The sequence below is a fragment of the Sander vitreus genome, chromosome 9 (genome assembly GCF_031162955.1).
Source record: "Sander vitreus isolate 19-12246 chromosome 9, sanVit1, whole genome shotgun sequence".
NCBI lineage: Eukaryota > Metazoa > Chordata > Actinopteri > Perciformes > Percidae > Sander > Sander vitreus.
The window spans coordinates 16060159-16074801 of NC_135863.1; the positions used below are offsets into that span (position 1 = coordinate 16060159).

The window sequence follows — 14643 nt, forward strand, 5'->3', positions numbered from 1 at the left end:
GTTCAACTTTTGTGCCTCTTCTTAATTTATTTTTAAGAAGAGATTCCGTTGTATTTCTCACAAGAAGATTTGTGTGACCAGCAGTCTGTATGATGTTTTCGAATGTCCCTTTGTGTCCTCTTCTCCTGTCAAACTCAGTCTGATGTTAATATTATTTTATGTCTTCTCAGGTCCATCCTTCCCGGGCTGAGAGAGTGTGCCACAGACGACGATGTAGCTATGCATCTGATCAAACACACAGAGGACTTTGAGATGTATCTTCACTACATGGTGGGACAAGCACAAGCAGAGGCCTGCATCGCTGACAAGGCTGTCCAACAGTATTTCAAAGTATTCACAACATCTGTTTGTATTTAAACATAAACATTTAACATGGACATTGTGGAAACTAATGTCCTGAATAGCAACATTATTACACTGATCTAATGTTCTTAATTTCTTCAATATGTCACTCATTACACTTCAGGAGTTACCAGAATCTGGTAAGCCTGAAGATCCTGTCATGGATGTCCTTACCTTCCTCCAGCGACCAGTGGAGAGGATTCAAACTTACCAGGCTTTACTGAAGGTCAGCATACAGTTTTATTTTATTTATTTTTTACAAACTTTGATAATTAATGTCAGCTTGATAGTAGTAATGCCTGATATATATTGGTATATTTTTGCCTGTTTCTTTATCTTGTAACTCTCAAACAGGAATGTTGCAAAGAAATTTGAATATTTATTTTAACTTAACACTGAGCATTTAAGCTTGTTCTGCTGTTGCACACATTGTAGTCTCTCCTTGAAAGTGTGTCATATCAATGCCTGAGATGTAAATAAAAATGTTATTTGCAGGAGCTGATCAAGAACAAAGCCAAAAGTGGCCAGAGCTGCTGTCTTTTGGAGGATACCTTCTCCATGGTGTCCTGTCTAACCTGGAGGTCTGACAACCTGCACCAGGTGTCCCTCATCGAGAACTACCCAGCTCCTCTAATGGCCCTGGGCGAGCCCATGCGACAGGTAACTACAAATAAATTACATGTTTTCATATCCATGTTAAGCTCTGGGTCCAGTATTAAAATAAAAACCTGAACACCATTACACCGGGAACCTGGCACGGATTTACAATGCAGAGGCCCCTGGGCACAAAAATCAACAGAATTTATTGCAATAAAGCAGATTAAAATCTATGAAAATACAGCCTAATAACATAACTAAGAATAACTATAGTCATGTCTGTACAGTTTGTCAAAATCGAACTAGCTTCCCACAATAGCACAATCAATGCTAATCTCAACAGAAAACATCCAGTCTACTCATCCATTCCACAGAGCCAACTGACACAAGTAAATCACACCAAAAACAAAGGCAAGAAAAAAACGTAGTGGTGACCACAATGTTATCTAAAGAGCTGACTTTGGAAAAACAGCTGATTGTTGAGCACCTCTTTTACTCTCTCTCACTGTCTCTCCCCCAACAGACTAGCCTAAAGTGGAACAGAGCTGTGTTTGTAAAATTGTAATCAAATATATAAATGAAAATAGGTGGAGTATAACTTATATATACGTATAGGCCTATACAGATCACTCTCAGCGTGAAATGTAGTTCTCAAACTTAAGTTGCACAACTTAATGGCAATGGTTATGCATTATTATTTTAATGTATGCCTTAGTTCGAGGTTCAAGCACTGAGGAAGATGGCACTGAGGTTCATCAGCGCATCTGGGTACTAGGAGATGGCAAGGACAGTGAGAAAGGGGGCAGACTGGTACATAATTAAAATGAGTTGTCAGGACTTACAGGGAAAGCTGTACTGTGGCAACTATTTTATTCTATGTCATAATTTCCTGAAATGTAATGACACCTGATAATGTAACGCCGTCACCGATGTTCAGCTCTACATCTCCACCAAATCCATCACCACAGCAACTCACTCCACTTGACCATTGGCATCAGTGAAATTAAATCATGGATGCAAACCAACTTTCTCAAACTTAACTGTGACAAATCAGACACGATCATCATCGGTCCCAAATTCCTTTTCAAAACCACCCAAACTGCCTTCTTCCACCTTAAAATCTGTATCAGTATTATGATTTATATGTTTGTATATTTGCACACTACATTTTCGAGAAAGAAGTATAGCCTACTTTATTTATTTATCATTTTTGTATTACATTATCTGCCAAAATTATTATATATGGTGGTGACAAAACCCGTATTAAATAAGTAGACCTACAGTTAGGTGATTCTGGTGTTGCAGAGATGCCTGCTCGCTGTCCGATTGTCTGATATGAATGACCACATTGCAATGATACATGCTCTTGGTGTTCTGTCTTACACAGCAAACTAATTCTTCACTGGTAAGACCAACATACTGTAATAACATTCAAATAAAAAAAACATAATAACATCTTGTGAATAGGCCTAAGTGATTTAATCAGCGGAAGGTTCTGAAAATATTAAAAACAACAAAGCTATACTTCACCGATTCTCTGCAGTGAACTAAGGGAAAAAGACAAAAGATATAGGCTACTTTTAAAATATGATGTGAAATATTACGTGAAAGTACCCTCAACTAGAGAATGACTCCCACATATTATGCATTGATAAGCTTAGACCGCATATCTGGTCATAAAAATGAACAGTCTACATTAATACAACAACGTTACATGATTTAAAAAGCAACATATCATACGGGAACAGAGGGGTGGTGAGATGCGGGTGCTGGGCTCTAGCTAAATCAGAAACAAATATTTATTTAGGTGGGTCGGTGGACACAGATTCGGAAGGCTTTGGCGCCGATCCGGGCATCTATAATAATTGGGGTTTTTAATAAATGGAAAAAGTAGTAGCCTTCAGCGCCTGCAGAGTCGGAGACCGTGGTGGGGGGGCATTGAAACAGGTGTCGGTCACTCCAGCCGGGCTGTGGTTCTCTGTTGTGTCGTGCTGCTGATGCTCAGGGTGCTGATGTTGTTCTAATTGTTCATCTGAAATAGCAAGGCTGGATGTTAAACTCCTCATCGCTAGCATCACCGCAGGCGCCGCCAGGCTCTTTATTAGCCTGGAGATGGTTGGAATATTACTCCTAATTAAATCCTCTCTGCTATCCTTCTCCCTTTTATCTTTCCGTTTTGTGGCTCCACTGCTCCACCGTTTTTTATCCATGTTGTTTGTTTTGTCGATGTCCTCTACTCTCTTTCTTTCACATTATCCTCTACTGCCTGTCTTGCCGCTAACAACTGATCAAAAAAACTGATCATGATACTTTTTTGTGTGCAACTAAATTATTGTTAACACACATACACACAAACTCATTAATTCATTTTATTTTAATTTAATTTTAAATTTACAAGGGATGAGGCCACACAGTTAGTGGGGTCTTGGAGGCCCCCTAGAGGTAGGAGGTCCCAGGGCACCGGCCCAATCAGCCCGGTGGTAAATACACCACAGGCGTAAGCGTCGCGTATAGCAGCGTATTTCACCGCCCATGTTATCCAATCTGTCCAGCCATACCGGGCGCGTAGCGTCCGTGTATGCCCCCGCGCTGCAGCGATAGTTCGGCTCCTCTATTTTTTTAGACCTGTTTGAGTCGTGATACACTCGGATCTTTAACCCGAGTCTTTAAATTGACTCACGAATCGCGAGTCTCTAGTATCATTAACCCGGTTCAGTTGAGTCCTACTACAATTCAATCTAAAATGATAACAGCGCCACACACAAACCTCTTGCAACATTAGCTTCTACTATGCTAGCCATCTTAGCTGCAAAAAGCTTTATAACTTACAATTTCGTAGGCAACAGCAACTCCACAAGTCAACTTAAGCACCTGAGTGAGCAGAGAGACAGTCCGAGACAGGTTATAGGAACTTCCTGACCCGCAGACTCAGAGCCGGAAGCTTGCAGACCATGGGATTCACTCGAGAGATGTCGGGTGATTCCTGAGTTGTCGGTGATTCATGAGTTGTCGGTGATTCATGAGTTGTCAGTGATTCATGAGTTCTCGCGCGAATCAGCCGGCTATATGAGTGGATCTGATTCAGACGAGCGAGCATAGCGAGCGAGTGAAGTCTCTCCTCGAGCTCAGGGTAAAGAAAATCAACAGCAAAAGCCATTTTTTCACTTCTGAAATTACATACAATGTTCTGCACGTAGCCTAGCTAGGCCTACTGTTACTGTTACTAGGTTTGGTGTATAAATGTAGTATATTAAAATGCAATTAAGGCGAGCAGACAGTCCGTAAGCTCACCTCGCCGACACTTTTTTTGTCTTCAAAAAACTTTATTATTCAAGTACAGATACACATACACATTGAAAACATTAAATGCATACATACATACATGAAAAAGGGGCGCATGGAATTTACATTAAAGAGGTTGTAAGTCATTGTGAATGTTCAGAGTCCGGATGGCTTTCTTATTTGTCAGTCCTATTAAAGTTTCAAAATATAATTTCATGTAATTTTTAAAGGAATATTCGGTTTTCTTTCAGACCATTTACATTTATGGATATAACGTTTTCCAAATAAAATTAAAAGATTCTAAATGAAAACATGGCATTTTATCCAAATCAAAAGCTCGCCTTGGATGTAGCATACAATACTGACTCAAGTGACTCAAGTGACTCGCACAACCCGGATCAGTTAGTGAGTGACTCAGAATAACCCGAATCCTTAAAAGGAATCGAGTTTGCCAGGCCTATATTTTTTACACGATATGCGAGCGTATGTGTCAAGCCAGGCAGTTAATCACATACAGGAAGACTACAGTGCAGCCGGATACAAAAATAAAGCACATTTCAAAATAAAACACCTAGGTTCATGGTGATTTTGGCTGTCTTGACTTCTCACAGAGCGAGCCGAGAGAAGAAGGATCGCTTTGTGACCGGCGCATAGAAATATGCATTTGGTGTCAAAGGCCAGGCGCACGATCAGGCTCGTATCTACGCTACGCGACACTTAGGCCTGCGGTGTGTTCCCGGTGTTAGTGCCACTAACAAATAGCTTGTATTAGTTTAATGCTGTGAGCAAAAGTGAAGATTTGATTTAAGCTGAAATTATTATTATTATTTTTATAACCGTCTTTTCTAATAATTTGCAGCACCAATTCAACTTATAACTTTGTTTCACAATGCTGCTTAAATAGAGAAATCTCAAGTATAAATATAAGCCTTAAATGTGCACTCTGATAAAAAAAAAAAAAAACTTGCCGTCTTTCCTTCAGGGAGTCTTCACAGTGTGGGAGGAATCTCCAGACATCAAGACGGGCTCTAGAGGTCATCAAAGACAAGTCTTTCTCTTCAAGGAATGTATTGTACTGTGTAAACTTAAAAGAGACACCAGTATGAACAGTGACACCTTCACCTTCAAGAACAAAATGAAGGTAAGATCAGTTTAATACCACAATTGACCACATGTGATGACAATTCCTCTTCCTCATTCTCACTTTTCAATCTCCCCTAGCTGAATGATGTGGACATAAAGGAGACTTTGGGCGGAGATGAAAAGTCTTGGGGGTTGTGGCATGAGCACAGGGGCTCAGTGCGGAGGTACACACTGCAGGGACGCTCCTCCCTGGTCAAACTCTCCTGGCTCAAGGACCTGAAGGAGCTACAGCAGCGTTCCAGTCTGCCCACTAACAGTAAGTGGTTCTTTGGGAAGGGAAGTACATGGCAGGCAATGTTTGACAATGAATCATAAGACTATCAAATCTATTTTCAATATTACATTGGCAGCTAAAGGATTATTGATTATTATTGACTTCTGATATGAACTCTTTGGCTTTTGTGATAAGTGAACCAGCGGTTAAGTCTCTTTGTCTCTTGTCCTGTTGGTTCAGGGTCAAATTGATATAATATAAATTGAAAACATTTTAATTAAATGCTTGGTGGGTGATTTCTGTATTTGTGTTTGTGTCTGAACAGGCCCACCAGTGTTTGAAGCACCGTTGTCTGACTGCACAACAAAGATAGGACAGACAATCAAACTGACCTGTAAGGTCACAGGATCACCAAAACCGGTGGTCAGCTGGCTCAAAGGTCAGAAACAGCTTATTAGAATATGTAGATTCTGCACATGTTGTACTATAGTGTTACACAGTGTTACAAGAAGCAGTTTTGTCTGCAATTTACCCACTGTATTTTTTTCACCTTAATTTATCCAAGGATAAAGTGTACAGGCATACATGCAGTAGGTGATTCAAGGGAGGGTGAGGGGGTGCAAGTTAGAATCTAACCTATCTGTGCTGTGTATAGGGCTGGGTATCATTCAAAAGTAATACCGATATCAATACCATGACTTTGATCCTGGTATGATCCTGATTGATACTTTTTACGATACCAATTTTATAAAACAAAAAGAAATGGCAACATTACACGTAACGGCACAAATCTTTTTATGTATTTTTCAGCTCCTACTACGTGAGCCCCATCTCTGTGTAAAGTAGACTTTTTCCTGCGTGTCTCTACAACGTGTAACGTTAGACAGCCAATAACAGACATTATTAGATCTTGGTAGAAGCATGCTGCATGCTTATTGGCTCACTGACGCTGATGAGATTTCCTCTTTAGGTATTAAAATTGGGTATTGAATGACGAGGCATTTTTTGATACTCGATTCTTTAGAGGCAATTCCGTCGGTGCCTAAAAAGTATTGCGTTCGGTGCCTAATAAAGTACTGAATTCGGTACCCAGCCCTAGCTGTGTATTGATAAATCCATGGCGCTCTCCGTGGTGCTGAAGTAGCAGATAGATTCGTAATTGTGGGTTTTTCTCTCAGCCCTGCTCTTCTGTCAGTTTCGTCTTGGATCTTTAATATTCTCTAAACTATATAGCTAAGGGAGGAGGGGGTTATTAAAAAATACAGAACCAAAAGGGTCGTTCATGGGGCGGTTCGCTAGTATTGTGTGGTTTGGTTACAATTTGGTTTCACAGTAAAAATCTGATATCCACCTCTTAGACGGCCTTCCTTTAGAGGACGACCCCCGTCACATCATCACGGCAGACCGGTCAGGCACCTGCAATCTCATCCTCGACAGCCTCACTGCAGAGGACTCTGGACAGTATGCCTGCTATGCTATCAGCTGCATGGGCAGCGCTGGTACTCTGGCTAAGGTTGTGGTGCGCGGTGAGTCTATGGGTGCATCTAAACCACTTGTGTTAAGCGATGTCTGTTTGTAGGTGATTGATGTACGTGCCTTGCACTGTCACACAGTAACACAGGACAGCTATACTACTTACTACTACTACTTTATTATAGTACTGTGACTAAAATTACCAATACTACTACTACTGCCACTACTACTACCGATGCTAATTTTATTACTTATGCAATTACTATTTTTACTATAACTTTTACGACTACTACTACCACTGATTATACTAGCTGTCACACTAACTACTATTGTTGTTACTACAACTATTACTACTGCCATTGTGGTTTCTAATACTATATTATTTCTACCTACTACTAATATCAATACCCTAACTATTGTTACAACTGCTATTACTTTACTATTGTGACTGCTACTTCTATTAGATCTACTAGTACTACTACATCTACTACTATTACTACTGCTGCAATTACTGTAACTGCCTTTATTGGTCTATTTCTTATCATAGGAGCACAGATGACACTTTAATGTATTTCTTCTTCTCTCCAGCTCCACCCAGATTTGTGTGTCGGTTAGAGAGCGCTTGTCTGATAGAAGGAGAGAATATACAGTTTACCTGCTCCACACTTACTACTCCTTTACCACGAATCAGGTATGGCAACACAGAGCAAAAGTAACCACAGTAGTTGCTACATGATATTTTTGGTCATTGTGTGAGTCAAACCACCTTTGGGTTTTGAAGGTGGTTGAAAGATGGCAGAGAGTTGACTGACCAGCAAAAATACGTCATCCTGAACGATGCTCGGAGTGGAATCTTGAGTCTGGCGGTCATCAGTGCAACAGAGGCGGACATTGGACAGTATGAGTGTGAGGTATAAAACCCATGAAGTCTAGAATGTATGAAGATAGTGCGAATCATTGATATCAGAGATCTCCCTTTTAAATACAGTATGTCAAATGTTTTGTGTTGTTTAGCTTTGGAATGAGTTTGGCTGCATCAAGTGCAAGGCAGGGCTGTGCCCCGCTTACGTACCACCGATCGACATTGAGGATGACCAACCCCAGGACTTACCTTCTAAAGGTAGGACAGCCAGAGCCGCTGAAGGTAAATATCCTCCACACAGGATGGAAATCCATGGCAGGATGTTCATGTGGATGATCCACTCTTTTACCAGTTCAGCTGTGTGTGAGAAGGGATGAAGCACATGCCATTGTTTTACTTCAGTTCACCTTCTGATCCTGTCACCCTTTTTACTTCACATAATGACATCTCTTCACTTTCCAACAAACTGCAACAATTTGCATCAATTTCCACTTTCAACCACTACCACTCATCCATTATATCCAGTTGATGCCATTTTGAGATTTTACTCACATTTTCCTTTTCTTCCATTTCATACACACACACTCCCATCATAAATAGTTCCAACTACAGTTGTCACTTGACCCCCAGGAATTATGGCATGGACTGCATTGTTTGATATTGTGGTATGCATGAGATAAAAGCACCCTGACATGTTTTGTCTTTTCATTTCTCATTTTTCTATTTCTGGTAATATATTTATTTTATTTTTAATCTAATTGATGTCAAAATCATTGTTTTATGGGTATTCTTTATTAAGATGCAAATATTTTTAATACATGTCTTACATCTTTCTAATACATTTCTCCTGTGTTGTTCTTTCATATAACTAAGCCTATAGAAGTGTAAAACATAGCCCAAGTCTAGAGCTGCTCGATTATGAAAAAAAATCATAATCATGATTATTTTGGTCATTATTAACATCACGATTATTTAACATGATTACGCATTGACTTTTGGAAAAACATGACATCATGACTTACCTAAAGCCAAGTGGCGTGTTATCTGTACGCATTTTGAGCTATTCGCGTGTATGTCGCAACGTCACAGCGTAAACATTCACACCACGTGCATCCGAAGAAACGGTTGGGATTAGGAAAAGAAGAACGAGGTTGGGTTTAGGAAAACAAAAAAAGTGGAAACATCACACGCGGGACACAAAGTCACACACGGTCAGTTCCAGTCTGTTTGGAAAGATGTTGCAATTATTATACTTAAAAAGCAGTAAAAAAAAAACTTTTAAAAATCAACAGTGAAAACACATTTCCATTTGAACTCCCCCCCCCCCCCACCCCTTCAGAACGAAAGAAGAGTTTACTTGCAGAACTTAATGAGCAAAATAATAGTTTTTTTCCCCCCGATTATTCAGTTTTTGTGATCAATAGGAGCCGAAATCGTATTCACAATTAAAATTTTGATTAATTGCACAGTCCAAGCCAAGTCAAAGTATTCCAAGGGACATACTTGAGGGGGTCCCCCGTATATTCTCTATCTTGTAAGGGGTCCTTGGCAGAAAACAATCGAGAACCTTTGGTCTAGGTTACTTAATTTAAAAGGCATGTGGTGACTAATGCATGCTTCATACTGTAAGTTCACACTGGCTGTGTCTCTACTGAATTCAAATATCATGATTAAGCCCTCTCACAAACTGTCATGTCAAACATATCTGACCTGACACCTGTACATTACCAACCTTAACCTTTCCTTTTTGGTGTTGAATGTTTCACCGCTCATTTAATCTGTTACTCTGACTAGCCAAGCATTGTGATATGTGTAAAAGTTAGTCACAATCTTGACAAAAAAAACCTCAAACTTAATACCTAACATTAACTATTTCTAACAACCGTCTATTGCCATAACTCAGCGGGATCTAATGACTACCATTCAACATAGACACCATACTGCATCCTCACCCATAAAAAGACATTGATACATTTATTGTATGGAATGTTTTTGTGTTTTTCATCATGTTTCCACTTTCCACAGAAGGGATTGGGATAGACATTTTTTCATCCATTAGACCAACATTAGGATCCAAACGTCAGACGAACCTTGAGGTGCCAGAAACTAACAGCAGTAATTTGACTACAGAGATAGCAAGTATCCGCTATTACAGTCATATATTATATCGTGATTTTTCAACAGTGTCTCTATTTCTATCACACAGGGTCAGAAATAAAAGTAGTATAATACAGTAGAATATGATACAGCCAAATTCAATAGAATTATTAGATGTTGCTGAAAACCCACTGTAAGTTTGACGTACAGTATTCTTTATACAGGCTATAACGTTGGCTCCCTTAGATATATGCATTTTCTTTCTGGATTTTTTAAACCGGTTCACCATGTTTGCCCTTCCATTTTCCATAACCTACATCTTTTTCCATTTTCCCTCCACTATTCCTAAAGCAGAAAGTTCCTCACATGGACTGTTCCATGTAAGTCATCACTGTCACGATAACAAATAACCATGAAACATTCCCCCTTCTCTTCTTGCCAACGCATGCCCAGCTAACTCTTCACTCCTACGAACACAAGATGGTCATGTGCTGGGCAGGTGTTCCCTTTGGAGTAGGCATACGCTCATGTCCTGTTGATGTGTTGGGTTAGTGGGGTTAAACTCTCACGTACTGAGGTAAGAAATGCATTATTTTCTGTTCCCGGCATGTAAGGTAATGTACTTTTTCACTTTTCCTTTTCCACTGATTCAGTAAAGTACAGTCAATGCAACATATTAACTCATCCAAATATATTTGAAGAATATATATACTTATTTTAAGTGTCTGATCCATAAATTCCTGCTGAATGGCATTTTGGTTTTCATAGACGCAGACTCAGAGGGCTGGTCCACTGCCTTTGTGAAGAAATGGCTACAGACAGATTTCAGTCCGACCTCTATTGCTAAGATGCTCTTCCCTCCTGGACACCCTGAACAGTAAGCAGTGAAGAAAGAAGTATTCAGATCCTGATTAATAGCACACTGTGTAAATACTTCACTACAAGTAAAGGTCTAGCATTCAAAACCTTACTTAAGCAAAAGTATGTAAGTATTATCAGCAAAATGTACAGTACTTAAAGTAAAAAAACTCATTGTGCAGTAAAATGTTCCCTGTCAGTGTTTTACTATTGTATATGATGTTTCTGGATGAATATTACTGCTGCATTATTGTGTATGTTGCAGTTTACTGCTGTAGATATTTAAAGTTGTGCTAATTTACATATTCTGTAAGAGCATTATGTTTGTAGTGTTGCTGTCCTGTGAGAACCATGTATCTCTAAAAGTCAACATTTCATGGTGTCTGAAAACTGCCCTGTTTTTAGCTTTGTGGCGATACATTTTCTAGCTGATCCAAGAGGCTTTTTAAATAGTTTATTTATCTTAAGAAGTAGGATAATTTTCTCAGCACATAAAGGAACACTTTGTCCTCAGTTTATCACAAACATTCAAAATCAGCAAATGTGGAGAGACATGGTTTTCACTTTGTCTACAGAACTGAATGTAGCACTGAAGAGGCTGTTCCTGCCTCGACATCCATGGATCAGGCGATACAGCCGCCTGTGTGTTACCTCGAGGAAGAAGAGGAGATCTACATCTCAGAGGAAATGCAGGAAATTACAGATGGTATTATTGTCTCTTTAACAAAATAGTATGACTTCTTTCAACCTTTGTGTGATTACTAACTGATCTAATCTCCTGCTCAGCTCCTCCCTCCATCCAGGTAGCCACTGAGGATCTGTGTGTAGACCCTGGCCAACCAGCTACATTTACTGCCATCATCACAGGAAGGCCGACTCCTAATATACAGTGGTACAAGGTAGGAGCACTGTAGATTAGTGATCACCTAAAGGGTTGGTTGCAGGAAAATCTTGGGGTGGCTGGGTCGTGACATGACTTAGGGCACTGGTTCCCAAACTGTGGGTCTCGGCCCCCACTAGGGGTCATGAGGCCTTCTTGATTTTAAGGGGTGTAATTGTTACCGGTACCAGACCTAGGTGAAAACTGGACCAGCCGCAATGGTTACACAGGCTAGGAAGCACTCCGTAGCCACAAAACAGGAAACTGTGACTCTGTGAATCAATAGAGAGAGCACCAAAAGTTAGCATGTTGCTCACAAAGCTTGTTTATTTCTGAAACGTGCATAAATTCCCAAACATTCACATTGCCTTTATAAGCTCTCTAATTAAAGTGCATGTTAAAATGATAATAAACTGTTTTCAAATTAAATAAATGGTGTAACCAAACTGATGATAAATAATATGAAACAGTCTGACGGAAAATAAATGCACATACATTCAAGTGATTTAGCTAACAAACTACAAACACCAAACTTAGCTTAACTCAAAATACAAAAATGTACCAAAATAATATAACTTCACTTTACATTCACTTCACTCTTAGAACTAACGTTACAGTCTTTCACATTTAACATATGCTGAGCTGTTAACAATAATTTTAACATAGAGCATAAGATACATGTGGTATATTTAAGTTGCAGCGCTGCATTGCCGATTTGTGGAGAAGGAACTTCGTTGACACTGTTCTTGATTATAAGAAGGTTTATTACATCAAAGATTCCAGCATCAATTTACAAGCTTCTGCAGGAGCTCGGAGAGACGACCAACCCAATCTTCAAATATTGTCGCTCCGAAGTTCTGCGGCTATCTCATTGTATATATTCTGTGCATTTAGTGGGGGTGTGAGTATATGCTTGGAGTAGGGAACTGACCATTTAAGGCCCCATACATGGTATAGCTCCAACAAAATATCTTCTGTCTTAGGGGGCCCCTTCTAATGTTAACAGTTTCCAAATGTTTCAGCAACAGTAGGATAAAGTTCATAGGAATTCCCTTATATGGCAAACCTTAAGTCAAAGTTGTAAATCTTCAGATACCACATACGCAAACCCTTACATATTGCATTCTTACACATCTGCATTGAACAGTAGCGCTTGACACAATGGCGTCGATAACGACATGTAAAACCAGCTAAAAAACACCATCACCATTCTATCACTGCTGGCTGGCTAATACTCTGAACAAAATATAGCACACGTTTTCTTATGCTACATAATGCTAATATCAGTAACGTACACTTATAAAATACTGTGTAAAACTATGTTGTAAAACCTTTCATAAAAAAGTTCATAAAAATAACTAACATTACTCAGTATGCCGACACTGGTCGGAACAATGCTAGCTTCAAAGTTAAACTTTTTACCCTTAACACACACCTCAAAATCATCTCACAACATCACACAACGATTACTATAACATTCAGATAATATGCTGATATAAGCTAGTAAGCGAGTTTTGCAGTACCTGTGGCTGTGAATCAATAGAGAGAGCACCAAAGTTAGCGTGTTGCTCACGGGTAAAACTTGTTTATTTGAGCTGCGCATGAGCAGAGCTAAGAGCTACGGTCTCCCTTATGGATCTACAGCAGCGCCATAGCGCCATCTACTGACGTGGAAGCGTAATAGCTTTAAGTAAGTCTGTAAAGACCTGCTTTATACAGTAAAGACTAGTTAGAATGGTTCAAATATTTTTAAAAAAATAGTGTGGTGTCTGTTTAAATAAAAACTAAACATGTAGCCTTTTTAACCTACTACATAAGACAACTTAAAAAAAGTCATTCATTTAATTTTGGATTATTATACAAGATATAAACTTTAAAAAGAACTCACAGCATAAGAGCACGGTGAAGACCTGAACACAAGCTACTGTGTATTGACAGAGCCTTCCCTCTCTACTAAACAGCTTCGTCCTGCATTAGAAAAGTACGTAGTTAAAACAACCAAAAAGCTAATATAATAATGGCCAAGAGTCAGGGAGAAGAAAACCCAAAATTTGTAAAAAAAAAAAAAAAAGAAGAAAAAAGTAAGTATGTATGTTATAAAAAATAATAAATATATACATAATACATAATACAGTTGAGGTGGTTCGGGCATCTGGTAAGGATGCAAAGATGGATAAGCGGACGAAGATGGATGGATGGATGGATAATACAGAGAATTGTCTTAAAAGTTCCTAAAAATCATCTATAATGTATATTCACAGTAAAAAAAATTCATCAAAATTGCTCACAAACTTCCTGCAGGAAAAAGGTTGGGAACCACTGATTTAGGGGATAGAATAAAATATCATCTTCCTACTATGCAAGTTACTTTTGTAGATATTATTTTCAATCACCTATATTTAGCCAAACAAACCACAATGGGTACCATAAATATAAAAGATGTTTTCTAGTGAAATTCTAAATAGTTTACAGTCATACTGCCTCATCTGAGAATAAATCATAAAAGTTTTTTAGGGTTAAACGTTACATTACAAAACAAACATTTGACCAGCACTTGTAGACCTGATAGCTGCCCCTATTAAAACTTTGCTCTTTCTTCTTGATTGGAGGATGGAGAGGAGCTTGCCGCCAATAATAATGTAGAGATAGTACAGCATGGCGCCCGCTGCACAGTGACCATCGTGTGCCCCGAGAGTGAGGACAGTGGCATATATACCTGCTTGGCCTACAATGACTCTGGCCATGCCTCATGCCAGGCTGAGCTGACAGTGGAGGAAGGTGAGACAACAGCAATGCTGCTATGCATCATTATTTTAGTTCTATAGACATAGATTCATTCATCAGATCTAACTTCAATGTAGCTTAGGCTTAAAGCATGTCACAAGATGATATTGC

The 14643-nt window shown here is 39.2% G+C and overlaps 1 protein-coding gene across 1 annotated transcript in view; it reads left to right on the forward strand.

Annotated features, from left to right (window-relative positions):
* The window catches only part of obscna (obscurin, cytoskeletal calmodulin and titin-interacting RhoGEF a), a 50041-nt gene that overhangs the window by 26523 nt on the left and 8875 nt on the right, over window positions 1–14643 (forward strand). The window contains exons 46-57 of the mRNA XM_078259923.1: window positions 171–345; window positions 467–568; window positions 838–1002; window positions 5204–5362; window positions 5443–5620; window positions 5904–6017; window positions 6937–7104; window positions 7640–7742; window positions 7833–7962; window positions 8066–8276; window positions 11655–11767; window positions 14358–14526. Of these exons, the coding sequence (XP_078116049.1) occupies window positions 171–345; window positions 467–568; window positions 838–1002; window positions 5204–5362; window positions 5443–5620; window positions 5904–6017; window positions 6937–7104; window positions 7640–7742; window positions 7833–7962; window positions 8066–8276; window positions 11655–11767; window positions 14358–14526 (1787 nt within the window). The remainder of the gene's footprint in view (window positions 1–170; window positions 346–466; window positions 569–837; window positions 1003–5203; window positions 5363–5442; window positions 5621–5903; window positions 6018–6936; window positions 7105–7639; window positions 7743–7832; window positions 7963–8065; window positions 8277–11654; window positions 11768–14357; window positions 14527–14643) is intronic.